Here is a 27,686-nt window from a genome sequence, read left to right as displayed (position 1 = left end):
ACCTGCCATTTCATGTGACGCATCAAAAGCACACTGCCGCCAAAACAGGGCTGCCTTGGTCGTCTCAAAGACGTGAATTAGCACGAGAATCAGCCTTGGTGTCCTAACTTGTTACATTCTTCAGTCTACAACAACACGAGACTACATGCACTACATGCACATGTCTCAGATGACTCTGGCTTACTAGGCCTACTTGTTTAGGCTCTAATTGGCTTGGCAGTCTCTGCTTTAATTAAGGTATCATATTACCCTTGGAGACTTTGGGACAATGCCACCATGGCCCGTGGCAGAGGAACATGGAACAACAGAAACCTTTGTGTACTGTACCTAATGTTATACACAGCCAGCAATAATGGATGTCTAAAGCTTAACTGTGTGTGAAAGTCATAAGATCAGAGGGTGTGTGTGTGACAAGTCCATGCCACACACACATATACTCATACAGACACGAGAATGATTAATGATTATAGAATGGTTGACTTGCATAACTTTTTAGAAAAATAATGATTGAAGTACACTGGAGAGTAATGTTGGTTTGATCAGGCGCGCCTGCAGGTGTACGTCCGTACGCACGCACTGTGCGTACCATCAGGCTCAACAGCGAGAGAAAATTTCCCTTGTGTGTGTGTGTGTGTATTCACACCAAATTGGCCTACCATACCTTCCCAACTATGCACAGTATCCCATTAGCTGCATGCCATCAGGGTATTTACCATTTTCTATTACGTAAAGTTAGTGAACACGTTATCAAAATTAACGTGCACACATTTTGTTTGAGCAGGAGAGAGAATACGCACGCAGGCACGCAATAGGCTACTTGTTTTCTTTTACTCGGCTATCTATATATGGTTATCAGCACACAATGTTGAGCTAATTCACTAACTCAATACTCATCATGGATATCACAAGTTTTAAACAACGAAAACAGAAAGGATGGAGGCAGCAAAGCTAGGAGTTATTCCAGATGGACAAGAACAAGGTAGGCAATCGGTGTGCTTGTCAGAACGTTAGACTGCACTAAAGCCAGACGTCACGTTACGCTAGATTCTAGCGGCTAGAACAAAACTAAAGGTAACTTTAGCTAGGGCTGTATCAAGTTGTCCAAACGAATAGGTCATTGTAGACGTTGTCGTTGTATTATTGCATGTGGATGTTGTTATGCTATGTAGGCTACTTTTTTGCTGACTGACCAATGCACGGACCAATATTGTTCACGAGTGATTTTTTTTTTTTTGCGGGGGGGGGGGGGGTGGGGGGGGGTGATGGGTGTGCGTACCATAGCATTAATTCCTGCAGGCGCCCCTGGGTTTGATCATTATAATCTGTCTATCCCAACACTGTCTCTATTCCAAAGCACTTATCTGAGAAAGCTTCCATGTGCTCTGTTGTCCAGTCAGTTAATATTATGGTGGTTTTGTTGATAAATGTTTATTAGATGTGAAACGACACACATCCTGCGTACCGGTGTTACATGGCAACTGGCACCCATGTTAACTGGCTGCGTTGGTGACGTTTCACGAGTGATGACGTGTCTTTGACAGATGTGGCCGCTTGTAGATTTGTCACTTTCTGATGGAAACTGGAGACGAACAAATACAAATATGCATGACATATTTAAATGTCAAAATTGTCTGTAGTACGCTACATGCACTGGACCATGAATATGCCACCAAAAACATAAATACAAATAGCCTAATAATAACTCGTGGGTATCGAACATGCTTCCTAAATGAAACCACTTAGGCCACATGATAACCATTCATCTACGTACTTGCGCCACGAACCAGCTGATAAGTCATAGTGAAATTTATTTGACTTGGTCTATACAATTTGAAGAAGTCAGATGATTGTAGCAAGTTAACATGCATGGCTGATGGTGTTGTCTTGCTACAGCAGTTGCCCAAGCCAGTAGGTCTTCAAAGTATCATGGTTAAGTTTTCAAACATTTCACTGACTGCTGGTCAGGCTCTCTGTGGCCACCTAGTATCTGTAGCCTAAATTGAGGAAGCGTTGCTGGTCTAAAAATAAATAAATAATAATAATTAAAAAAAATGTGTAATGGGGAGGATTGAACCCATGTCGACTGCGTGAAAAAGCAATAGGCTATATAAGCATTAACCTGTTGAGCCACAGGAAAAGCATGAATGTGTGAATTGGGAAATAAAATATCAATAAAATATCAAACCCATGTTTACATGTCAGCAACATTAACGTTAATAGCCTATAAGCATAAGAGTTTTGACTCTCCCTGTGCGCAAATTTTGTATATGGACACGTTATAGACTTCTCCTGCCCATTGCAGTGTGGGTTTCAATGCCTGTGTTTCATGAACTGAATTCTTAAAATAATAGGCTGGACAAAAGGATACACAACACAAGGATATTCATTTTTATTTTATTTATTTGCTGATTTATTTGCTCTACAGACACTTCAGGTAGGGTCGGCCACAGCCTAACCTCAGTGAAACGTTTGTAAAACTTAACCATGATACTTTGAAGGCCTACTAAATGGCTTGGGCAACGGTAGCATGATAACATGGTAGCCAGATAACATGAACAGCTATGTTAACTTGTTACAATTATCATAATGTTAGCTGACTTCTTTTAATCATACAACTGAAGTCAATTTCTGTGAGTGCCATCAGCTGGCTCGTGGCGCAAGTTGATAGACGTCTGATTACCAAGCAAACAGGTCAATTTATTTGTGGTTCGATACCCACGTGAAGTTAATTTATGCTATTTAGGTGTTTGTTTTTTGGGTGGCATATTCATGGTCCAGTGCATGTAGTACTACATACAATTTTGACTTTTAAACATGTCATGCATATTTGTGTGCGTCTCTAGTATATCAGAAAGTGACAAATCTGCAAGCGGCCACATCTGTCAAAGACTCGTCATCGATCATGAAACTTCATCGACGCAGCCAGTTAACACGGGAGCCAGTTGCCATGTAACACCGGTACCTACACAGCTTTCCTCGTATTTGTCCCGGTGACGTCGTGCCTCCAGATCAATGGGCGTGTATGACTAAGGTGCCGCCAGAGGAAATTAGATTGCGCCTGTCCTGAGCTTATCAGTCTTGGCCGACCTTGGCGTTTTTCATCGGTGTGCGTGCGCTTTGGCACCCGTCGGAAAATAGCACCACCGACAGCAGCAACAGCATCGTCGCCAACGTCACCACATCTGCATCCGCCAGCAGTAGCCCTGCAGTCACCCCCCCCCAGAACACACACGCACACACACACACACACAAACACATACACACAAACACACTCTCACACCCTACTCCCTCTTTCACAACACATTTACTCCCCATTCCATCTCCCTAAAAATAACAGCTGTTCTATTACCCAGCTCCTGTTAGTCATTCGCTCATGTAAGTGCCCCGTTCAGCACTTTTGTTTTGTTGCTGGTGATTTTGTAACCAGTCTTCCCTCTGGATCCAGCCGAAGGAGCCTGTCAGCCTGAGATGAGGGCAATCAGTGTTTGCTTGGCAAAGGGGGAGACAGCGGGGGCTGGTGGGCATCAGCAGGAGGGAGGGAGGGAGGGAGAGAGGGAGAGAGGGAGGGAGGGAGGGAGAGAGGGAGGGAGGGAGGGAGAGAGGGGGAGTGTTCGGCGCTCAATGGGGGCCTGAGCTCAGATCAGCATGCGCCATCCAATATTTATCTGGGCTTGTTCTCTAATGCCTGCCACCATGCCACGGCCCCGTGTGCCAACGGCCCAATGTTAAATAGGTTAGTTTCCCCGGGAGGGCAAGATGAACTCTGCCTGAAGTTTGATCGGAGGTGAACAGATAAGCTGTGTGTGTGTGTGTGCAAGGGAAAAAAGGTTAGCCAATAGTAATCTACCCTCTAGGAATTAGTGTTTGTATTTGTGTGGTAGGCTAGATATGTGTGTGCCTAATCAAATGAACATTGTGGTAAATTAACTGCCTTCTTTTTCCTGGCACACGTGTGGCTGTGTGCAGGTGTGTTTCTGTGTCAGTGGGTTCACATGAGTGTGCGTCTGCGTATATGTGTGGGTTTGTGTGCATGTGCCTATGTGTGAGGGTGTGTATTGTGCATGTGGAAATGTGTGTGGCTTTGTGTGTGTGTGTGTGTTTGTGTGTGTGTGTGTGTGTGTGTGTGTGATTTGTATGCTGTGTTGCAGTTTTGTGTTAGTCAGTGGGTTAATTTTTCTGTTTCCCATCTGTTCCCTCTCTTTGCCACCTTCTCTCTCTCTCTCTCTCTCCCTCTCCCTCTCTCTCTCTCTCTCTCTCTCTCTCTCTCCCTCTTTCTCTCTCTCTCTCACTCTTTCTCTCTTTCTCTCTCTCTCCCTCCCCTCAGGCACGGGTGACACGGTGGCGGTGATGATCACCGAGTCGTATGGAAAGGAGCTGCTGTCGCTGCTGGAGCGAAACCTGACTGTGCTGGTGTCTGTGACGGTGGGCTCGCGCGGGCCGCCCAAGAACATCAACCGCGGCTCGCTAGTCTTCGTCTCCATCTCCTTCATTGTGCTCATGATCATCTCGTCTGCCTGGCTTATCTTCTACTTCATACAGAAGATCCGCGACACCAACGCACGCGACCGCAGCCAGGTGCGACCCGTAACCTACACACCACTTCCACTTCCTGTTCCCACGTCTGATTGTCTAATATGGCTCCACAGGCTTCCTTCCATGTTTATAAGATGAAGTTTGTGAGGAGCCCATGATTGACCTACTTCCGCCTTTAGGAGATTTAAACCCTCCATATGCTCTGGAGTTGCAATACTCCCCCATTTCACTAGTAGTAGCCCACATCGCCCCATATCCATAAGGGTGTCCGTGGACATAGCTAGGCATCAGGGCTCGACATTAACAGTTGCCCGGTTGTCCTTGGCAACCAAATTGTGACAAGTGGCAACCTGCTCATCACCATTGGTTGCCCTTGTGGCAACCACATTTTGTAGCCCACTTTTTTTCTTATTACGTATTAATATGATTTTCATTACTATAAATAAATCGATGGTATTTGAGCATGCGTTGCTGATGTTTAAATTTCCATTCGGATTTGTTTAGGCTACTACTTTCCCGCTCTCAGATATAATTGTTATATTTCCCACATGCGCAGGGTTCCTGCCAGTACTGGTTTACGACGTCAACCGCTACATCTCTAAAAACAGTGCCATGCGGAAAATGAATAAAAGACGCAGAATGAAAGATGAATGAAATTCTTTGCAGCTTTTTGAGACATAGGCTACTGTAGAAGTATTAGTCTAGTATGTCGGGACACTAGCCTAAGCCTACTATAGGATCACTATAGAAGGTAAGGATATGATGTTACAGAACAGAAGTATTATACACAACCATAGAACTACTATAGAAATCTCACTATACTATAGTTGCAAATTACTATAGTTATTTTTTATAAGCCGGGACATATTATTATACGCATTCTTTTCCCTCTTTCTGTCATGAAATAGGCTATGTGAAATAAGCCAAGCCAAGCTGGCAACCACAGGATCATGGCGAGCTACCAAGCCAAACAGGCTTATTTTCAGTGTTCAATATTAAGCATCAAGCGAATTAGCGAACCTACTACCACTTGCTGGTTTTTGGAGTTTATAATGGTTGTGGGAAAATGTATGGCTGATGACCAAGGGGAGACTATAGAATAGATGCACCTCTGCAGCAGGCAGAACCGAATAAAGTGAGTCACTCTTTTTCACTGTTTCTAATCCGCTGGTTGACCCACAAAATTACTTCCCATTACTGCGGGCAAAAACAGAAATGTGTTTTGCTTTTCACTATGGGATTATTTGGGTAGCCTAAGTGTCTCCGGCAAGGGCACAAAGCTTTTAAAAACACTCCAAACTAAGAAAAGTTGCCAGGCCCCTGCTCTAATGATTTTGTGTATTTTTATTTATTTATTTATTTTCTCAGACGGGGGTAAAAGCACACAAGAAAAATCTAGTGGAGAGCCCGTCTGACATTTTATTGCACATTTTCAGGACATTATCGCTAAGAGCCAGTGCATAAAGCCACGGCGAGCTCCTCGGCTCTCAGTGTGCATCAGCACTTAACACTTGCGCTCGCCCCCGCTTCCCGAAATGAGGAAAAACAGCATGGGGAGTGGCAGCTGATATTATTAGCCTTTAGCCTCCCCTGATCATCGCTGCTTGACCTTTACGTATGTGTGTGTGTGTGTGTGTGTGTGTGTGTGTTTGTGTGTGGATGGGTGGGGGAATGTGTTGGAGTGTGGCAGGAGAGGGGGGGGGGGGGGTGAAGGGGAGGGGTTACGAGTGGGGGTTGGGGGGGGTAGCCTTATGAAAATTTGATGCGCTAAATCTCTGCGGCCGTCCAGCTTATGAAAGCTTAATGATGGAGGGCGGTGGTAAAACCTTGCCTCCTCAGCGTCTGACTCCCCTCCTCAGCGCTCCTGCCCCCCGGCCCCCCCACCTCCTCCGCCACCTCCCCTCACCCCCGCCTGCTCAGTGCTCCGCCTGCCACACGCCTGTAAGGCTACACCACCCTGACCCACGAGGGCACTGGCTCCAGCCCCAGCCCTTCCTTCCTCCACCCTCCACACAATGTAGGAGGCCAAGTACTAGTCCAGAGAGAGGGGGGGGGGCACTAATATTGGGCACCCTTATAGCCAGTTCAGGTGGAGAATACTGATCTGTGTAGCCTCTACACAACCAGACAGACACACACACACACACACACACACACACACACACACACACACACATGCAAAGGCATGATCAAAGTAAACTCCTATGTCTTACATCCTCATAATTATCTGTCTCTGTTGGAGTCATTTTCAAAGTAGATGCTTTATATGAAAGGGATTTGTAGGGCTGTAGAGGAAAGGCAGACAGTACATTTGATCTGTTTTTGTAGTCTATGGTAATGGTATCCATGGCATTTGCACTGTTTGCATCTTGTTCTCCCAGCCTGGCTACAGAAACAGAACGCCTACGCACTTGATTTTCAGTTGTCAGAGAATGGACTTGCCAGATCACATATTACTCCTCTAATGAAATTAGAAACGGGAAACACACGGGTCAGAGTTCATCTGCACATATTATACCCTCCCCCGACCCCCCCCCCCCACACACACACACACACACACACATACACACATGTGTATACATATAGATGCTTACATTTAAAGGCAGTGAGACTTGATTAGGTCTAATAGGTTGGCAGAGGGATGCATCTCCTTGGAGTGCGGTGCTAAATCACAGGGGTGTTTAATCAGGGCTAAATGACTGGGCACAGGATCCAGCAGCAACACACACACTCACACACACACACACACACACACACACACACACACACACACACACACACACACACACACACACACAGAGCCATCTCCACTCTCCAGGCAGAGTGCAAGAGGCCTTAACTGGCCCTGAGCTGTCTGTCTAGGTAGTGATTAGCCAGCCCCAGTCAGACCCAGGCTCCTTTATGTTGCTCAGCTGTAGTTCCATCTATCTTGTGATCGTAGCTGAAGTTGCAAAGGAACTGCAGCAATGCTTGGCAGTTGCAATGACAGGCATATGCGTGAGGAAGCATGTGTTAAAGCATACCTGCCAACCTATAGCTTTTAAAATATGGGAGATTATTGATGCTATGTGAAATGTTTGAAATGTAGCCATACCCTGCATCATGATCTGTATTTGCATATTTAGCAGTTTCATACTGTAGCCTCGCCTACACTCCAATTGCAACACTGCATTTCATTTGTTGCTTTTACCTTACCGAAAGCGGTACGCCACACCTTGCTTTTTTGGCCTTTTATGCCTTTATTTTAAGAGGACAGTCAGGAGAGTGTCAGGAAGCAGGTGGGGGAGAGAGAAGGGGTGGGACCAAGAAATGACCCGTGTCGGACTCGAACCCGAGTCCCCGTGGGCGCATGGACCAAAGTGTGGTGTAGCCTGTTGCGCCACAGCGCCCCCTATACCTCCAACACTTCAGCAGCTGTCAGATTAAGTTCCGAGGACACAAGTAGCCAATTGTCTATCAACAGCACTCAATAGTTTATGTGATGTGTAATCATCAGTCACGGCAATTGTTCCCTAACAATTTGACAATAGCTATTTCTCAAGCATTCAAGACTAGCCTGCTTGCAAGAGTGGCTACCTAGTGCGCACACACTCCCTGATTCGGTTTTTTGGTTGCCAGGTTTTATGACAAAAGGGTTGAAATTGATATGTGTATGATGTATTTCACACACAATCTGGCAACCTGGGAAATATCACATAAACAGACAAAACTAAAGGATCTTTGAGTTTATAATGAAGTTTGATGGTCATGCAAATTATGTGAGTTTTCCGGGAGAAATAGCAAAATGGGAGTGCGCTGGGAGATGATCCTGAAAAACCCGGGAAAAATTATTGTAGGCAGGTATATGTTAAAGGCACACTAGCACAAACACACACACAGGCACACACACACACTCAAAAACATACAGTACACTTGCACACCAAAGTACAGTCAAGTATATGTCTACCCTTATATACAGAACACAGTGAACCAGTGAAATGATTTGCACTGATAATCATTAAATTCAGCTTCCACACATGGAATAGATTTACTAGACAATTTACTGTCTACCCTTTCCGATATGCCAGTGCCAAATCCCACCACTGCAGGAAGGGCCATCTCACCTGACCTTGTTTGGGTCATCATGTCTGGCCATCCTGTTTGTCCTCTCAGGACATGGTTACACGGCCGAGCCAGGCTGTGGCCACCTCATTTGCATTTGCATTTGCGCTATTTAACGATGCATAACTGCACCACGCCACTCTCATTTTGGAGTCTTTCCAGGTTATGGCCAAACCACATTGAGGTCAGCCTCCGAACGCACTAAATGATATCAAAGATACCACCTCTTTTGTGATTGGCACACTACTTATTTCTTGTTTGCCATTATGTCTGTATGTTTGCCTATCAATAAATTTATGAAGCAGAACTGGTTAAAAAGTAACAATACAATGACGCAAATGACAATACAAAGTAAATGGTGAACTGGCCAATGGACATTTTTACTGAAGTGAGTGTGGTTAGGCAGACAGGAAAATAACAAATGTGTTATAAACTTGATAGACAACACTGATAAATAACATTTTCTGGAGAACTAGCAGGCTGGCAAGTTAGCCTACATAGAGTTAGAAATCACAAACATTAATTTTGGCAATGATTCAGGCCTAGAAATAGTGGATTCGATTTTAACCAAGCAACCTCTGTTATTTTTGACTTAAAAAATATGATGACTAATTAAATTGGTTTCTTTTTAGACTGAACCAAACGTTTCCTTTTTGGGCTAATGTTATTCATACCTAAATACATGTATACACTTTGCAAAGTAGTTTTGTATGTTCAACAGGGCCTGTTCTAGCCTACTACATTTGGGTGGGTGGGTAGAAATTTTGGGTGGGCAACATAGCAAAGCGGTCAAAAAATGGAACAAAATTGACATAAACACAAAACTCATTTTATTTTGTTGAAAAAAATGGCTTCGTATTTTATATCAACATACTTTATAGGTGTATGTTTGAAGTTTAAAAATACTGCCAAATATTTTTGGTAAAACCAATAGCCTACTTCAGCATAGTTGTCCTGTTGACTGTTTGCAGGTTATGCCATGTCTCGTAGGCAGAGAAAACACTTTCCACTTAACCCTTAGAACCCTAAGCTGTTTTTAGGGCATTTTCACTACCTTTATTCATAAGGATTTATTCTGGTCATTGTAAGTGCCACACACATATATTATATATTGTTTTTTTTCAGGAGAGTTTAGGCTATTCAGATCTGCCATCATTTCATGTATTAATACTAGCATTGATTTTATTTTGATTTTTAAAGAATTAAAATATAAAAAGTGTATTATAAAAATTCTTATATTTCGACATGTATCTCACCACAGCAAGCTCACAGCTCTACATGCATTTCATGTGTGTGTAGGGCAGACTGTCCTGAATCGGGCAATATAATTGCCATGTTGGAGGGATACTCTGGGGCTGAGCAATTTACAGAAATATTTGCTGTGTGATTTACGGAAATAAATGCCATTTTTTATTTAGTGATGAAAAATGACCTTTCTGCGCTCCATATCTGTGACATGAACTGATCTGACCTGACTTGACCCAAGGTTGCGTGTTAGCCTGCGTGCCTGTGTGTATGCAGTCATAATAATTCTCAACTCTTTACTGCATTGCCATGAACAAAGTAAAGGCAAAAAAGGTGTTTATTTGTTGAACAAATTGGGATGCAATGTGAGCCTTGAATTGGATGCCATGCAGGAATTTGCTAGGATCTCAAAACCGGAATATGAACATGCTTTGCCATAGAGAAACACATGATAGCATTGGATTATAAACATGCTTTGCCACAAGAACAGAACGTGGGGTAAGTCCAGCTATATGAAGTTATTATTTTGCTGTCACTTGTCTGTTTTATAACCCAGAAGGATGTACTTGGTATCAAATGATAGCTCTGAGTCTCCTCTTTCATCTGACATGCGTGGCATATCTATGCGATCACGGGTCCGCGAGTAATTCAAACGAGAGTAATGAGTGTGCAGCGTTGGTTTGTGTACATGACGTTGTTATTTTGCAGTCACTTCGTCTGGTTTTATAAGCCAGAAGGATCGATAAACATGGTACCAATGGATAGCCCTGTGCCCCCTCTTTCATCTGATATGCTTGCCATATCGATGCGATCACGGGTTCGCGAGTAATTCAAACTAGAGTAATGTGTGTGCAGGTGAATGCAGAGAAGTATAGACTGTAAATATGATGCAATTTGATTTAATTTCATGATTTTTTTTAATTTTCATACTTGATCGTACAGACAAGTGTGTAGTCTCGTTGGAAAGCCCCACTTCTGCTCTGTCGTGCAATAAAGGTTTTATCTCGCTGCGATGAACCGTTCCGGAGCAATGTAACAGAGAAGAAAGGGTGTGTTTTTTGACGCACTTTGCGTCAATCGGGTTCTAAGGGTTAATCGACAGTGTCAGTGTACTGATATATGGTGTGGCTAATGAATTTTGTAGTTTATTTTGATACACTTAAAATTAAGGTATTTGATATTTTATTTTAAAATACATTTTGATGTATTTTTGCCCATCCCTACCAAACAGCTAACAGCCAGGCAGCTACAGTGCTTCACTCTGGGGGCATCTTTAAAATCATGCCGCCCAGAGTGTAGCGCTGTAGCTGCCTGGCTGCTCTAACTGTTGGCTGCAGCAACTCAAGCTAGATAGCATCGATTGTTTTTTTTCTCTTACCAACAGTGGGCTGCTCAGTGACTTTGAGAAACAGAGATCTATGTGAAAAATGGCGTTTTCCTTTGTCAGGAAGGGGGTTTACCTAACACACATACCTACTGCACACCTATGTACCAGCTAGCTACCATTACACTCAACACCAACTCATCCAAGCTGGGTTTGAGGCTGCACACTGCACAGATGCACAACAACTGAAAAAAAAAAACCTCAAGCGATCCTGGCGTACGTAAATGCATCTCCGAGCTCTGCTTGGTCAATGGACTAAGCCGAGCGAAGCACTGCCAAGCATCGGCATTCGCATGGAAATACAACAGTGGTGATGTAGTGTAGGGGGAGGAGAGCTAAGCCTTAGCCCCACAGAACCAGGCATATTAATCACACGGGCTGGGCCTCGGCTGCCCCGAAGTGCTCCAGTTTTTAGTTTTGTAGGGAGCTTTCACGGCAGATAAATAAGCATAACTATTTTGCTACTCCGGTCTGTCAATTTATGCCCTCATTCCTATTCAGTGGATCCTGGAAAGGTTTTTTTTATCAGTGGCAGTTTGTTTTACTCCTTTTTTATTTCTATCGTCCACTGCAGAGGCGGCTGGGAGATGCAGCCAAGAAGGCCATCGGAAAGCTGACCACCAGGACTGTGAAGAGAGGAGACAAGGTAAGACCTGCGTCCCATCTCAGCCGTCACATCCATTAGGCGACCGTTGACCTGTTTCCTTTATAGCCCCAGGTGTGTAGTGTGTGTTTTCAACCCATGTGATTGATTGAGTATGTCATCTAAAAGCGCCCCAGAGCTGCCTCCATCCATATCTCCAGTCCCATCAGAGGCTATAAAGCACGCTGATCCATAATGGTTTACATGGCTGGGCCCCAGACCTTGGCCTGAGACTATAACCCAGGCTCAGGATGTAATGTTCAGTGGACAGTGTTGACCAGCAGATCAGCAGCGTTGTTGACATTGAGCCATAATTGCCGGATGGGGCTTTCAGACTTTCAGGGATGTGGAGATTTAATAGCAGCAAGTATTCTTTGTTCTTGGTTTGAAATGCATATTAACTCCGATTCACCATTCACCAAGCACCATAGCATTGTGTTCTCTCAATATGTTTCATTAAAGAGCCTAATACAGAAAGGCTGAATACACAGAGTTGCTCTATTAAAGGCCCGTCCACTCAAAGCCAAAGAGAACTGTAGCTATAACAATATGAACATCCACACAGGTATCCGATAAACAAAATCCTTTCTCAGTAATGTTCCTCATGTTCATTAATGTGCTGTTGTTAATGTGTCTGAAATTCAAGGAATTCAGATTGGCTGTCAGCACTCCCCAGATATGATGATCTCATTCTTCATGCTGTTGTTGTTGTAGTCTGTGGTCTGGACATTGCTCGTCTTAATAGCTGGAGCATTACTTAAGACTGTAGTTTTTACTGTTATCGTCATAGTAATCATTGGCAGAGTGGACGCTGCCTTCGTCCATGCTCTTGCATCACAGACCATGGAAGGGGCCGCTCCTTATTAGAGGCGGGAGGTCAAGTGGAGGGCGGAGGCCGAGGTCAGGAGCAGCTGCAGCGGCTCTCGCTCTGGGGTGCGGAGTGACAGCCGGTGGGCCCCCGCAGCAGGGTGGTCTGGAGGTGGCAACCTCACAGCTGCGTCTGAGGTCTTGACCGGCCGCGGGAGGGGTGGGCAGGCGGGCGGGCGGGCGGGCGGCTTGGCTCTCTCCCGGGCCCCCAGTCAAGGTCGGCCAGTCGGTTGCGGACATGAATAAAACATTGGCCTTGGCACTGGCCGCCGCAAGAAATTGAAACTCTCCATCTAGAGGAAGACGGAGGCGGAGAATGATTGAGCATTGCAGGATGCGGGGGAGAGAGAGAGAGAGAGAGAGACTGAGGGGGAGATGATCGAGAGAGAGAGTGAGGGAATAAGGGGAGGGAGGAAGAGTGATGCCATTCCATCCAGGGAGGCAAGGGATTTTAGTCAGCTACAGTGAGCAGTGCTTCGGAGATCACCAGAGATTGACAGTCATCCAGCCTGGTCATGCTAGGGAGGAAAGATTTGTCCATAACATATCCACCCAGCATATTTTCACTCCAATCACATTTCTCCTCCCTCCTTCCCTTCCTCTCTCTCTCTCTCCCTGCCTCCTCTGCACTGCTGTCAAAATGTTTTACCATTTTACAACGAAAACAGCCATGCTTATCCAAGCAATAATCTATTTCTCCCCTCCTCTCCTCTACCACTCACACACACACACACCGCCCCCACCACCACCTACCCACCCACCCTCCTTTGGCTCTCCTCTCTCCCTGAGTAAATAGGTTTTTGCAGAGCCTCAGTCCACATCTTTTTCACAGGTTTTCTCAGTTTCACTGCACTCTGTCTGCCTGCTGCAGAGAGCACATAAGACGTTGGTAGTAATTGTCTCCATAAGCCGGTCTGCCTGTGCCCAAAATGATGGCTGAATCTCCAGCCCCTTTGCCCAACCCTGTTCCCCCTCACCCTAACCCCGGGCTAGTCTCTTTTCTGGCACTTCTTGGAGGCGGCCTCAATGGAATGCATCGACCGATGAGACAAAGCCCATTAGAAACAGGACACCCACCAGGAATACTGTGACCTTGACCAAGGCTGGGAAAGGTGTGTGTGTGTGTGTGTGTGTGTGTGTGTGTGTGTGTGTGTGTGTGTGTGTGTGTGTGTGTGTGTGTGTGTGTGTGTGTGTGTGTGTGTGTGTGTGTGTGTGTGTGTGTGTGTGTGTGTGTGTGTGTGTGTGTGTGTGTGTGTGTGTGTGTGTGTGTGTGTGTGTGTGTGGAGGTGACATAAATAGCTGTGAGAACTGAGGATGCTACCGGAAAAGCAGTGTATACCCACACAACCCTCTTCAACACTCTGTGAAAAACAAGTTAAGTGGCCATAGGGACCTTATTGTAGGAACACACTGAAGTGAATGGCCTTCACAGAGATAACATGCAATTGATCAATATAAAGCCTCTCGCCTTGGGAGTGTTGACCTTTCATCTTTTCAAAAAAAAAAAGTAGAAATTAGAAATTAACAGCGTATAAGAAGACAAAAAAAACATTCTCAGCCTTTAATTATTCCTCGTCAAGGTAATTAACATTGTTTACTCAAGTATCCCTAATGAAGGTCAGGCCTAGGTCCGTTACAGAACAGCATGGCGCACGCCAGTGGCGCGCCTCCAAAGGCTCACAAATCTCAGCGCTCATTTCCCCCAGAATTGATTCTTAGAATGGCACTTCCAAAAAAACGCTGTGGGTCAATTCAGTGACCGACACACACCAGTGTGTGACTCTCTGCACAGAGACCTTAAGGATAACACCAATGATTTCACTTGGTCAAACCTGGACACTGGTACACATACATTCACACACATTCTCTTGCATACATACACACACACACACATACATACATGCTGATACATGGTCTTGCACACACAGTGTCACAGATGCACTTTCACTGTATGTGCTCTTTTATTGCATGTCACACCATCTACAGAGGGATGTCTCAGAGGAAGTCCCTCGAGGCCTCACAGGAAGTGCGTTTGCAGTGTGAGTGTTAAGAGCTCGCTATATGTCACTGAAGTTGACAAGGTGCAAAAACGGACACCCCCGATCATCACAACTCTGTCAAAAATGTTCCTCTTTTATAACCAATAAAGGAACTAGTTCTTTGGACTTTGAGGATTGTAAACGACTTCTGAAAAGAAGCCTGGAGATGTCGAGTCAAGAAGACAGAACTTTTAAACATAGACTTGCCTTACAGATTGCACTCCTCCCAATTCTTCTCCTCTCTTTCCACACAGCCATACTTTATGGACAATTTCCCTCTCCCCAGGCCCAGACGGGGCACTTTAAAAATGTATCACAACCTAATGATGTACCTTTGTCATTCTGATGACAAGACACCACTCACATCTCTCTCTCTCTCTCTCTCTCTCTCTGTGAGAGAGACCTATCTACCTGCCTGTGTAATAAATTGCCTTCAGCACATCAGATGAGAACTCATGCTGATGCCCTTTTTTAACAGTGAAGACGGTGTGTGAGAACTGCTCAATTCTCCATTAGGCCTGAAGGAGGGAGCTCAGATCGCACCGTAAATGCTATGTGTACTGGCTCAAGTGTAATGGATGTGAATGCTACCTCTGAAAAGTCCACCTCCCCCCTTTTCCCTTCTATTTAATGTTCCCTCTAATCTCAACTGTGGTAAATTACATGACCTCATTTCACTACATCTCTCGCTCATAACTCTCTCTCTCTCTATCTCTATCTCTCTCTCTCTCTCTCTCTTTCTCTCTCTCTCTCTCTCTCTATCTCTCTCGACCCTTCTTGTTCATGCAACATAACTGAGGCTACTTGCATATTTAATGGCACAAGATGGCACAGATGTGGAGGTGTAACCGACATCCTCCCCCAGGTCCTAGAGACAGTAGAGTGACATCCCACGTTGACCCCACCACCACCACCCCCTAAAGCTGTTAAAGGGACACCAGGCAACGTTTTCGTAAGTCGGTATATGGTTAAATGACTCATTACGGGGCGAATGAAGGCTCTCTCGCCCGCCCCTACCGCCTGTAGGAAGAATATCCCACTTGCAAGTTCGGTGTATCCTACCCGCCGAGGATCAGTTTACAGCACAGAGGCAGGCTAACGAAACGCTAGAGATTGTTGCAAACGTGTGTATAATGGCAGAGCCAGCGAAGAAGCAGCGAAAACCCTTGACGGAAGACGCAAAGAAAAGGAAAAGAGCTTCAGACCGAGCGAGGGGGAGTTTCGTATAGAAAAAGTATCAGGCTTGCCTGGTGTCCCTTTAAGATTTATCGAGGAAGTGGCACCTCTTATTCACAGACTGGCTGTGTAAAGACAGCTCGGCCTGGTTTGCCATAGAGAGCAAGGCCGTAGAGCGTTGTCCAGTGACGTCAGGGGCAAGGGGGGATAGGTGAGAGGAGGAAGAGGTAGAGGTGGTGGAGGAGGAGGAGGAGGAGGCTGGTGGTCTTGTCCAGGTTTCCTGACCAGGCTATGGATCTGTGTGAGCTGCACGGCACCAGGATGTCCTTCCCCTCTGTGGCCACAAGCCCTCTGTCAGCAGAGATGGATATCCACCCCAGACCATAAATAACACCAGCATTGATCCATCCTTCCTCCTCTCTGTGTGTCTTTTTTCTCTCTCTTTCTCTCCTTTCTGCTGTTCTTTCTGTTCTCCCTTTATTTCCTATTCACTCTGTCCATCTCTCCTCGCTTTAGTTTATCTCCCTTATTTTAATTCCACTCTTTCTTTTGCTTCGTCCTCTGACATCTATTTTTTTCTCTCTCTCTCTCTCCCTCTCCCTCTCCCTGTTTACTGTCTTTTTCTCCCCTGGCACACCCCATCTCTCAGCGACTCGCATGAACTGTGACGTGCAGGCAGAGATGTCGCCTGCCGTCGTCATGGCGACGGTGTTTTTTTCGTGGATGGTGTCGCGGCAGGCTAACACATCTCACCTGGGGCTCGGCTGTCTGTGTGCTCTCACATTTCATAACGGCAGATTATTTCCACCATGCTTGCCCATGTCTGCATTTAAGTCTTTAGCACTGACCTACATAGTTTCCTGTTTTTTTGCTGCTTGGGGGTTTTAAAAGCGTTATGTTGTCTTTTGCTCTTTCTGTTTAGGAGACGGACCCGGACTTCAACCACTGCGCAGTGTGCATTGAGGGCTACCAGCTTAATGACGTGGTCCGCATCCTGCCCTGCAAGTGAGTGTGTGTGTGTGTGTCTTATGTTTGTGTATGTGTATGTGTGTGTCCTGATATCGAGTATGTGTCTCTATCGCTGTGAGATAATGAGTTTGTGTGTGTGCTTGGATACCCAAGGGGCTCTTGTTGTTTACCTGCTTGCTGTCCTCAGCACAGAGACCTTCTCCCTGAAGTCGACCTCAAGCACATCTCAAGGACTCTTTCTCTCTTTCTCTCTCTCGTTGTCTCCTCCTCAGACAAACACAGCCAGCTTGGCTACTTGACCTGTCTGTCAGTCACTGACACAGCCAGCTGGAGAGGACACTGTCACTTTGATTCTAGGACACTAAGTCTCACCCAACAAGCCCCCCCCCCCCACACCTCTCCAGTGCCAACACGCTGTGGGTGCTACATACACGGCCTCAGCTCAGCTCCCATTCTCCCATTCAGTTCCAGTCATTAGCACCTCGTGCTCACAACTCACAACGCAGCCAGGAGTTTGCACCAGCGCTGAATCAATGCTAGCAAACATTTAGCAGCTTACTAGGAAAAATGTGAGAGAGAGAGTGAGAAATACAGAGAGAGAGAGAAATAGAGAGAGAGAGAGAGAGAGAGAGAGAGAGAGAGAGAGAGAGAGAGAGAGAGAGAGAAATAGAAATGGGAGAACTGTTGCTTTGAAACCTGAGGGCTTGTTTAGGAAATAGGGTCCCGGCCATGGCCATGAATCACAGGCACAGCCGGCTCGGTGTGTGGTTATTTTTAGCCGTGCTTCTGCCAGTGACCTACCAGACTGCTTCAGGAGCCCTTCACTCCAGACACACACTTACTACACACAGACTACCTCTCTCTTTCTCTCTCTCCGTTTTTCCTTCTCTTCACTGTCTTTTCTTTCTCTTTCTCTCATAGATACATGCTGCATACACCACACAGCAGTCTTTCTTCATTTTTCACACTATTGTGTTGCTTGGTGTCTCTTTCTGACACACACACACACACAAACACACACACACACAATTCCTCTTTCATGCACATACACATACACATACACATACACATACACATACACATACACATACACATACACATACACATACACATACACATACACATACACATGCATACACACTCCTCTGAAAGCCCTGGTCACCATCTGCCAGGTCCCGCCTTGGCCGCACAGCTGGAAGTAGTCTTGTGCCAGGGAATGATGACTGCTGAGGTCATGCAGACATTCAGGCACACACACACACACACACACACACACACACACACACACACACACACACACACACACACACACACACACACACACACAAACACACAATGTGCCCCCAGGGGTCCTTCTGACTCATGTCAGTGAGACATGTGTGTGGGAGATGGCTGTCAGTCAGGGGCAGAGTGTGATGTGACAGCCCTGACATGTCACCCCGAGTGGCGGCTCAGTGAGAAGGAGAAAGAGAGAGAGATGGCAGCCGCCACTGCTGCCCTGCTGTGCCCCAGGAGTCGTGTGTGTGTGTCTGTGTGTGTGTGTGTGTGTGTGTGTGTGTGTGTGTGTGTGCGTAAAGTCAGAGGGCATTACATACTGTAGCTCTTGGGTGCTCCTTGTTGGTGCCCCCCCCCCAATCCCAATCCACCCCCACCTTTCTTATGCAGCCCTTGCCAGTTGGCACTTAATCTACTAAACCCCTCTTCTACTGCACTTTTTACCCCCCCCCCCAGTTGGGTTAGCCCCTAGAGCCGTGGATCTGCCCAAGGTTTCTTCCTTAGTAAGGGAGTTTTTCCTTGCCCCTGTTGCTCTTGGGTGCTCCTTGTTGGTGCCCCCCCCCCCCCCCATAAATGTACAAATAGGCTGACACCAGACATAATTTCACTGCATTTCTTACATTCAGTAACTATATGCATGTGACAATAAACTTCCTTGTATCCTTGTATCCTTGTATAGGCCTGCACACACACTACTTCACCCTCACTCTCGTCTCTCTTTTTTTCTCTTCAGTTTCTTTCTCTTTCACTCTCCTTCTTCCTCTTGCTGATTAAGTTCAACAGGGCTGTGTCAGTGAAATATACTGTATATGAATTTATGATTACTGCCTCAGTACTTTTACTTTTGAATGTACATATCAAACATATGAAAAAGAATGAGGTCATGGCTAGCTCTGTTTTTTTTTTTGATATTGCCGTGTACATTTTTCTTCTCTCTCTGACCTGTAGATTTATGCCTGTCTTTTCATCTTCTGTCTGTATTTTGCTGAATCGTGTAATTCAATCTCTCTGTCTGTATGACTGCATCCCAATATGACAGTTTTCTCTATCTCCCTCACTCCCTTTCTCTCTCTCTCTCTCTCTCTCTCTCTCTCTCTCTCTCTCTATCTCTCTCTCTCCCTCCCTCCCTCCAATGCATGTTGACCCCTCGCTGGCCATAGAGCAGGAGCAGTATCAGTCTAATCTGTGGATCTCCCCTAATTGCATTGAGTTGCTATGAGGCCTGCCACTCGCTGCCTCAGTTGTTGTTGTTGTTGCTGCTGCTGCTGCTGCTGCTGCTGCTGCTGTTGCTGGGCAGGGTCAGCAGTGCTGCGCTGGCAGCTAAAGCTGCTGTCTGTTGTCAGATCAGATAGAGGAAGCCGCAGAGGCCACGCGAGGGGCTGGGACCTGTTCTCAGAGCAGATAGAGGGTGGGGGTGGGGGTGGGGGGGGGAGGTGAGGCTGATGGCCCCCGCTGCTGCTAATGTGACTCAGGCTCAGGAGCCTAATCCAGTTACGCTCTAATGGCCGCGGATAAAACATGCACTGGGGAGAAAATGAACAGTTGAGGGTTTTCTTCCCTTTTTGTCAACATCAGTGCAGGGATGTGTATGTGTGTGTCTGTGTGTGTCTGTGTGAAGACGCACGCATGTGATGGTGCGAAATAAACTTGGGAGGAGTCTCTAAATGGCTGCTCTAGATGCGTATCAAGAGAGTGTGATTAAATGGGTATTCGAGATACTTATCTGGCAAGGGGAGAGCAGAGGAGTGGAAAGGAGAATTAATGTCCGAAGATTAGAGGAGTGTAGGGGGAGAAAAAAAACGTGGAAGTGCATTTAGCTCTCAGCGGAGGTTTTTAGCTTTAACGAAGACGACGACTTAATATAGTCGAGAGCGAGGGAGAGAAAAGAGGGGTGGAATTAGAGTGAGACAGAGAGAGAGTTTTGAGGAGAAAAAAAGTAGTCACACTCTGTCATGGGACATGTTGGCCTCTTATCACATGGCCACACCCAGCGTCCACGCGTCAACAACAACAACAACCAGCCGTATCTCCGCCTGTCACGGCACGTCCCGCCGCCCACACACACCGCCGGCGTCCCTCCCATGGGCACACCACCCTCCCACAATCAATAGCCAAGAGCATAAGTAATGGCAGCACACTTGACCCGGCTGGGGCCATTCAATTTACGTCTTCCTGCATTACCCCTGCCTACCCACCTCCACTACCCCCGCCCCTCCCACCGCCGCCTCCCTCGGGTCGGGCTCGAGTGGACAGGCTGCAACTGCTCATCTGCTTCCTGCCCTCAGGAGCAGTTCCATGGTCATTAACGACATCTGCCTAGGTTAGTCTAGTGCAGCCCAGTGGAAGGGTTTTGGTAGGCCAGCTGTAGTGGACTGGTCCAAAGCAATGCTGGCTGGCTGAACTGATCAGTAGTTTTTAATAATGAGAAATGAGAATATGAGAAATATCAGTTCACAATATCTGTCTACACATTTCAGAGTGTTATAGGGTGAAGGACATGCTGCAATGGACATAAATTAGCCTCCGATCTGGAGCTAGTATACTGTAAGATTTAAGATTAAGACTTATTTCAGCTTCCTCCTCTTACTTGTGGAGACACTTTTATCTCTGTTTTACAGTCAAACACTTTGACTTCTTCCCCCCCTGTCAGCCTGTCTCGTCTATGGTATATTTCATGCCCTCTTTAAGAGCCATTGCATTGTAAACAATCTCATCATTAATTCATAGAGCCCTTGTTTGTGTGCCGACTATGAAAGCCAATAAAGCCGCTGGCCTCTGGTTCAATGTGACAGGGCGCATGCTCTCCTTCATTAGGGCCCAGACAGGAACGCCTCTCATGGACCTCTCTTGCTCTCTCTCTCTCTCTCTCTCTCTCTCTCACGCTCTCTCTCTCTCTCGCACTCTCTCACACTCCCTCACGCTCTCCCTCTCTCAACCAGGGCAGCCAAGTAAGGGGAAAAAAAGCAGACTCGCAGACCCACGTCAGTGAAGCTCATCCTTCATCCTCGCTCACTCAACCAAACAACTTACAGTAGCCCCCTGTCTTTCCCTCCGCTGACCAACAGTAGCCAGCATTGTACATCTTTATAGGGGAAAATGCTTTAACTTCCCAGTCTGCCCGTGCACACTCCAGCAATAAAGTGCTGTCGGATCTTTATAAATGACTCAGTGATGTCTGACGAGCCCTCAAGCAAGTCTAAAATAACTAAACATTCTTTTGCTTTTCTCGCTCAACCAACAAAAAAGTTGAAAAAAAAAGAAAAAAAGTTCAGTTAAATGTCAAAAAATCCACCCGCAGAATGCATCGTCCCACCTGGCTGCCTGTTTTGTATAACGAGAGCGATGAGTCGGCTCTCTTGGTCACTGTCCAGGCCGAGACGAGGCTTGCCGAAGGCACTTAGCAGAAAGAGACATTCCTTTTTAATGACATCCTCAGGTATCCTACCGTGATGCATTCCTGTAATGCTTTTGCAGCACTTGCACTTAAAGGAGTCGGGAGTAGGCCAGCGCGTTCGCTATGTTGTTTTGTGTTGTATTAAGTGATTGCAGGGGGAGGATGAGGAATGCTTTTTTCAAGTAGCATCAGCCAAATCTGTTTGATGGATAGTCTTGGGCTTGGGGTGTACAGGGATCCCACTGCACAGCAGACAGTGGAGGATTCTCTCTCTCTTTCTCTCTCTCTCTCTCTTTCTTTCTCTCTCTCTCTCTCTCTCTCTCTCTCTCTCTCTCTCTCTCTCTATCTCCCTCCACTGTGCAACCTGACAGAGGTCAGTTTGGCCACAACAGCAGCTTTGTCACCTCTCCCACCCCTCTGGTCAAATGGCGGCGTTGTTGAAGGGGCATGTAAACACCGTCTTCCTGCCCTGTGTGGATTTCAAGCCCCTCCGCCACGCCACGCCAGCCCAGGCCAGCCCAGGCCAGCTCCACTGTGCCCAACAGGGCTGTCTTTGTGCTGCCACGGAGGCCCGCAGGGATGAGGAAGGAAGTTTGAATAGCACACTTTGATGGCCCACGCAGATCCTTTGAGTTCCTCTTTCCTGCCTGTCTGTCTCTGTCTCTGTCTCTCTCTTTTGCTCTGTGTCTGCCTGCGTTGGCGCTCTTCATGGAGTCCTCCCCGCTGCGTCTACAAGCCAACTGACACTCGGCCCTGAGAGTCTCTCTCTTTCTCTTCCTCTCTCTCTCTCTCTCTTTCTCTCTCTTCCTCTCTCTCTCTCTTTCTCTCTCTTCCTCTCTCTCTCTCTCTCTCTCTCTCTCTCTCTCTCTCTCTTTTTCTCTCTTCCTCTCTCTCTCTCTCTCTCTCTCTCTTTCTCTTCCTCTCTCTCTTTCTCTCTCTCTCTCTCTCTCTCTCTCTCTCTCTCTCTCTCTCTCTCTCTTGCACGGCTACCTCAGAGTGATTATACGCTTCTCTTCCTGTAAGAGAGAAGTCTTGTCAGGTTGTGTTGTTTGGTGCTTGGGGTGAAATGTCAAGCCACGCTGAAAAGGAACTGTGCTCCTTTCATTTCCCATGTAGCAGTGCACCCAGAGCAGCCTCTGTTGTGTTCCCAATACTGAATGGCTCACGGTCTGAATGGCGTGTAAATAATGCGTCTGCAAAAAGCGGCAACATTGTTAGACATAATGCTGAATGAGCGTTTGGTCTTTTTTTGTGTGTCTCTCTCCCGCAGGCACGTCTTCCATAAGATGTGTGTGGACCCTTGGCTGAACGAGCACTGCACTTGCCCCATGTGCAAACTCAACATCCTCAAAGCCCTGGGCATCATGGTGAGTTAGACCCCCCCCATCCCCCGTCACTCCTCATCAAAGACAGTCCGATTCTGCTGGACTAAAGTAATCACCTTGGAGGACTGTCAAGAAACAGCTGTTTGCTGTCAGCATCGCATCATCACCCCCACAAGACAATAACGCCAATGTATAGCTGTAAGGATAGCCTTTAGTTGCCATAAAAGGACTCGTAATGTAATTCTGAGAGCCATCAAGGCAAGAGATGGAGTCTGCCTCTGTTCATGAGCTGCCTTATAATGCCCCCTGCTGGAGATAAAGTGTATCTTCACATGAAAAGCCATGACTGCACAGTATTAAGGGCTTTTCAGATGGAAAGCGATCCGACTTCTCTGTCCCGCACCCTCCCGCCTCGTCTGTCATCTGTCACAAGACAACTCAAAACTGAAGTGGCCGTACCGCCACCTCCAGAACTGAACTGAACATTTTTTTCACTCAAAGCGCCTGCTTGACCACTTTGCTGGGCAGCTTCTCATTTGAAAATTAATTGAATACTAGCAGGTCTCGCTTGTCATGTGGAAAGCCCTTTACTCTCCACTTCCACATACAGTCAAATGGGAATTTTGGTGTAATATTATTCTGTTCTGTCTGAATGAACATGGTCATTTTGTTTAGGTCGGCTTTCTATGTTTTTATTTTTTTTATTTTGAGGCATTAAACTCTGATAAGTTAGTAGAACTGTGGGCTGGTGACATCAATTTAGGCCCAAAGACAAATACTTCTACGGGCATTAAGAAAAAAAATATTAGCAGAAGCCATGAAACTACAACAAAATAATTCAACAAAGACATTCATTTGAAGAAATGTATTTTATTGTTTTGGCAATTAACTGTATGGGATAATGTGTAGCGTGGGATAGTCTGCCTGTCAGTGTTGCAAATTAAACCTCTTCAGGACAAAATAAGACCGCTTTTCAGCAAGTTGGGTTGCTGATCATCTTGTCAGTGTTGTTTAGATCTATTCTGGAGTGTATGTATAGTTGATTGTTTTAAGACATAATGGCCCCCTCTTTGCACACATATCCATTCAGCCCAACCTGCCTTGCGTGGACAACGTGGCGTTTGACATGGATCGGATACCACGCAGTCAGACATCCAGCCAGCGGACGGCGCTAGTGGACCTGTCCAGTGAGACCACCATCAGCCTGGAGCCGCTGCGCCACTCTGGCACCTCACAGATCTCCTCCGAGGGAGAGGTCACCCCGCGCACTGGAGAAATAAACATCGCTGTTACCAGTAAGACACACACACACTCACTCACACACACACACACACTATTGCCAAATGCTACACTTGCTCTCCTTTTCCTCTGAACTGGCTCTCTTCTCACTTGCTCTGCAATTCGCGAGTTCAAACTTCACCAGTGTTTTCTCTGTCTTCTGATGAGATTAAGTCTGTGTTGATTCTTGCTTCCTGTTTGACTCGTTGCCAAAAGGTTGTCCTGTGGGTGTGCTAAGTGCTGTGAGAAAGTCAGCACAGAGAGATCAGAGTAGTGGAAAAGCTTAACTAAAAAGGCTGGATAAGGAATTGTTTGTTGTCATCTGATCCACTGGTGTAGTGTTTAATGAGTCACTGTATACTTTGAAGGCAGAGCTGCACACACAAACACACACACACACACACACTTATGCTTTCAAACTCTATGCTTTCTCCATGCTACCTCAGTCATTTCACCTCACAGAAAGCTTGTCATTAATCCTAGTTTGTCAGCAAAAAAGAAAATAAAAACTCTGTGTCTGTGTAAGACTTGAGAGTGGCAGACAGACCCACTGCACTCTGTGGTGGATGGGGGACTACGGTGCAGACACAGCCATTCACTTGGCCTTGGTGCTCGATGGATCACAGGCAGTCTGTGTCCTCCACCATCACACCCCCCTCTGCTACTCCTTGGGCTTGTGTGTGGCCTATTCCCCAGACGCACACAGCCTGCACAGTAAGCACTCTAACCCGTTGGCAGCCCCAAGGGCTGCTGTTGGAGGATGCTGCCCACCCAGCCAGCCCACCCTCCTCAGCATTCTCTTGCCTCTTGTTTTGTTTCCCTTGGTTTATGCTCCTCTCTACCTTTCTTCTTTTTCTTTTTCTCTCTCTCTCTCCCTCTCTCTCTCTCTCTCTCTCCCTCTCTCTATTCATTTTAAGCAGCTCTATTCAGATGGTTTTGAATGTTCATTCTGCAAACACACAAATGTGACACCATTTATGTCCAGGGTTTCCACACACTGTCTGTTGCAACCACTTAGAAGCTGTGTTCTGTCAAGCCGTCTCTACTGCCTACCCTTTAGAAGAGGTGTGTGTGTGTGTGTGTGTGTGTAGGAGTGGGAGGCAGTGGGCGGGAATGTATTGCCTTTCTCTCCTCTTTCTGTGTGCGAATCTCGCAGTCGTGTGATTTTTTCCTTAGAGGCTCCTTCTCTCACTGCTGTACACTGCTGCTCGCTGGCACTTTCTTCTCCTCTCTCGCAGGCAGTGGAAGCTCTTCTTTCGCTTGTCTCTCTGCCTCCTCAACTTGTTCCTCCCTCTTTGCAATCCTCCTGTCGCCACGTCAACTCGCCCTCCGATCCCCCACCCGCTCCCTCTGCCACCCGTCTTCGCTGCCAACCGCCAGGCAGATGGGGGGGGGGGGTGGTGACCCCCCGTTCTCCCCCCACACCCAGAAGTGACCCCCTCCTCCTCCTTTCCTCTGTTGACAGAAGAGTGGTTTATAATCGCCAGCTTTGGCCTGCTCAGCGCCCTCACACTCTGCTACATGATCATCAAGGCCACGGCCAGCTACTCCAGCCTCGAGTGAGTGACACGACACGACACGACACGACACAGAGTAGGGATGTACAATTAGTTTTCAAGTACAATTTTGGCTTCCAATGAAAAACACTGATTATGTGGCTACATTCTGTCTTTTGACGATTTGGAAATTTACTTTTAAAGTAAGAGTTTCTATTTTCAAGTTCCAGAAATAGTCCTGCAGTATGTTTCCAGAGTCATTGAGTAATAGTGTTAAATAATCTCTATTTCAATGTATTCGATTTCAAAGCACGGATTTCAAAATAATCGTGATTATGTTTTTTGCTATAGACGAGCCGCCATACTCTAAACTTGCCACACACACACAGCTAGTTCCAATTATCCTGAGAAATCCATGGTTGAGCTCATTGGTCACACAGGTTGTGCCTTAGGTCCTAGGGAGTTGTAACTCAACTTATGATGCTGTCTAAACACAGTTACCCATTACCTCCCTTCACCTGCTCCCGGTTCAGTAGCTGACCAGATAGCTGACTAATCCCTTGTGTGCTTCCACTGGCCTTAATGATAAATTTAGCAGCTCTGTGAACCTAAGGCATCAATTTGTAGTGACTTGGTGTAACTTCTAATTCTAACATTAAGCATGCACTATAATGTGTTAACTGATTTGTGTGCCTTGTTGCTTCAGACAGTTCTCTTAACATAAAAAGGTTTAAAAAAAACACTCCAACCACTGTTGAAAATTATGTGATATTTTTACACTTAAACTTTACAGAATCTTTTGTTAGAATGTTGAAAACTCTCTTGCTGAAGGGATAAGGAATGCATGTTGTTTACTCAGACACTTAATTCATAATTCAAATGAAATGTTTGTAGACGTTCTGTAAATGTTGGGTTCCAAAACACTATATCCTCCATTTTAATGAATTTTCATAAATATTTTTTTTTTTTGCATATTGTTTTCCAAGTAATTTCAGTAGAACTGTAATTGGGTACTGTTGTGTGATTTATCTATACTCAATCAAAACAACACAACTGCAATTTTATTGATATTACCTGAAATACATAATTAAGTGACATGACATTTAACATTTCTAAAAAAGGAGATATAGCGTTTTGGAACCAAACTCTTCAAATGTGGTTACTATTCCAGATGCTCATGCTCTTGTGTTTTCTCTCTCTTGCTTTACAGCGTGGAGGTGGAGTGAAAGAAGCCTGTCAATATTTTGAAAAATGAAGCCTTCCTTTCTGCACAGGCTCCCACTGTCGCCATTTTACTGTGCCATTTTTTGTGCTGCTTTTCTGAACTTATCACTGTGCCTATTTTTAGATGTTTGAAATTAAAGCTTTTTGGATCAATTAAACATGTCGATCCCCTCTGTACATTGTCTCACTGTTATTAATTGTGCCAATTAGCATGTAAATGTTTAAAAAATGTGTAATTGGAACAGTGACTGTTATGATATGTTGGAACAATTGGATATAAAGGCGGGAGGCCATTGAACAGATCACAAGGTTGACTGCTTCACGTGTCCTTGCAATGCACAATGTTGCCACTGGATGTCACTTTTGGCACTTGTCAGACAGTACATTTGTGAGGGGCCATGTTCTTACTTGGGAAGTTAAGTTGTATTCTACCCAATAACAACTTCATCCAAATACGGTCTACTCGTTCCTTTAGTGGTGAAAATAATACTGTGTAGTAATAAGGAAACCTTAAAAATCAGGTTTTGAAACGGTCTCTTTGATAATTGTGACCACAAATACATTTCCATTTGAAGTATATTCTTAATGTTGTAGGTTATTAATGCATCTTCCTTCTGTGCACCAGTTTGTGTACTTTTTTCTGTGAAAATAAATAATTTCTTATGTATTCTGTTGAATTAATTTACTTAATTATTTATTTGAATCACTACTCTACATTTTCATTGTTAATACAATCT

At 45.7% G+C, this 27,686-nt stretch overlaps 1 protein-coding gene across 3 annotated transcripts in view; it reads left to right on the top strand.

Annotated features, from left to right (window-relative positions):
- Positions 1-27,686, top strand: part of rnf130 (ring finger protein 130) — a 53,611-nt gene that overhangs the window by 22,031 nt on the left and 3,894 nt on the right. The window contains exons 4-10 of one of the 3 annotated variants that reach the window (XM_076291993.1): positions 4,325-4,575; positions 11,838-11,909; positions 16,911-16,993; positions 22,897-22,993; positions 24,042-24,246; positions 25,695-25,788; positions 26,936-27,616. In XM_076291993.1, coding sequence (XP_076148108.1) covers positions 4,325-4,575; positions 11,838-11,909; positions 16,911-16,993; positions 22,897-22,993; positions 24,042-24,246; positions 25,695-25,788; positions 26,936-26,951 — 818 coding nt within the window. In that variant the 3' untranslated portion in view covers positions 26,952-27,616. Of the gene's footprint in view, positions 1-4,324; positions 4,576-11,837; positions 11,910-16,910; positions 16,994-22,896; positions 22,994-24,041; positions 24,247-25,694; positions 25,789-26,935; positions 27,617-27,686 lie in introns of those variants that run through there. The other 2 variants (XM_076291995.1, XM_076291994.1) reach the window with 2 other exon arrangements.

This window comes from Alosa pseudoharengus, unplaced genomic scaffold (assembly GCF_046254945.1).
Source record: "Alosa pseudoharengus isolate Yale_2024_CS ecotype anadromous, Long Island Sound unplaced genomic scaffold, YU_APseudo_1.1 YU_APseudo_1.1_scf_19, whole genome shotgun sequence".
NCBI lineage: Eukaryota > Metazoa > Chordata > Actinopteri > Clupeiformes > Clupeidae > Alosa > Alosa pseudoharengus.
This window is presented reverse-complemented; position numbering and strand designations above follow the sequence as displayed.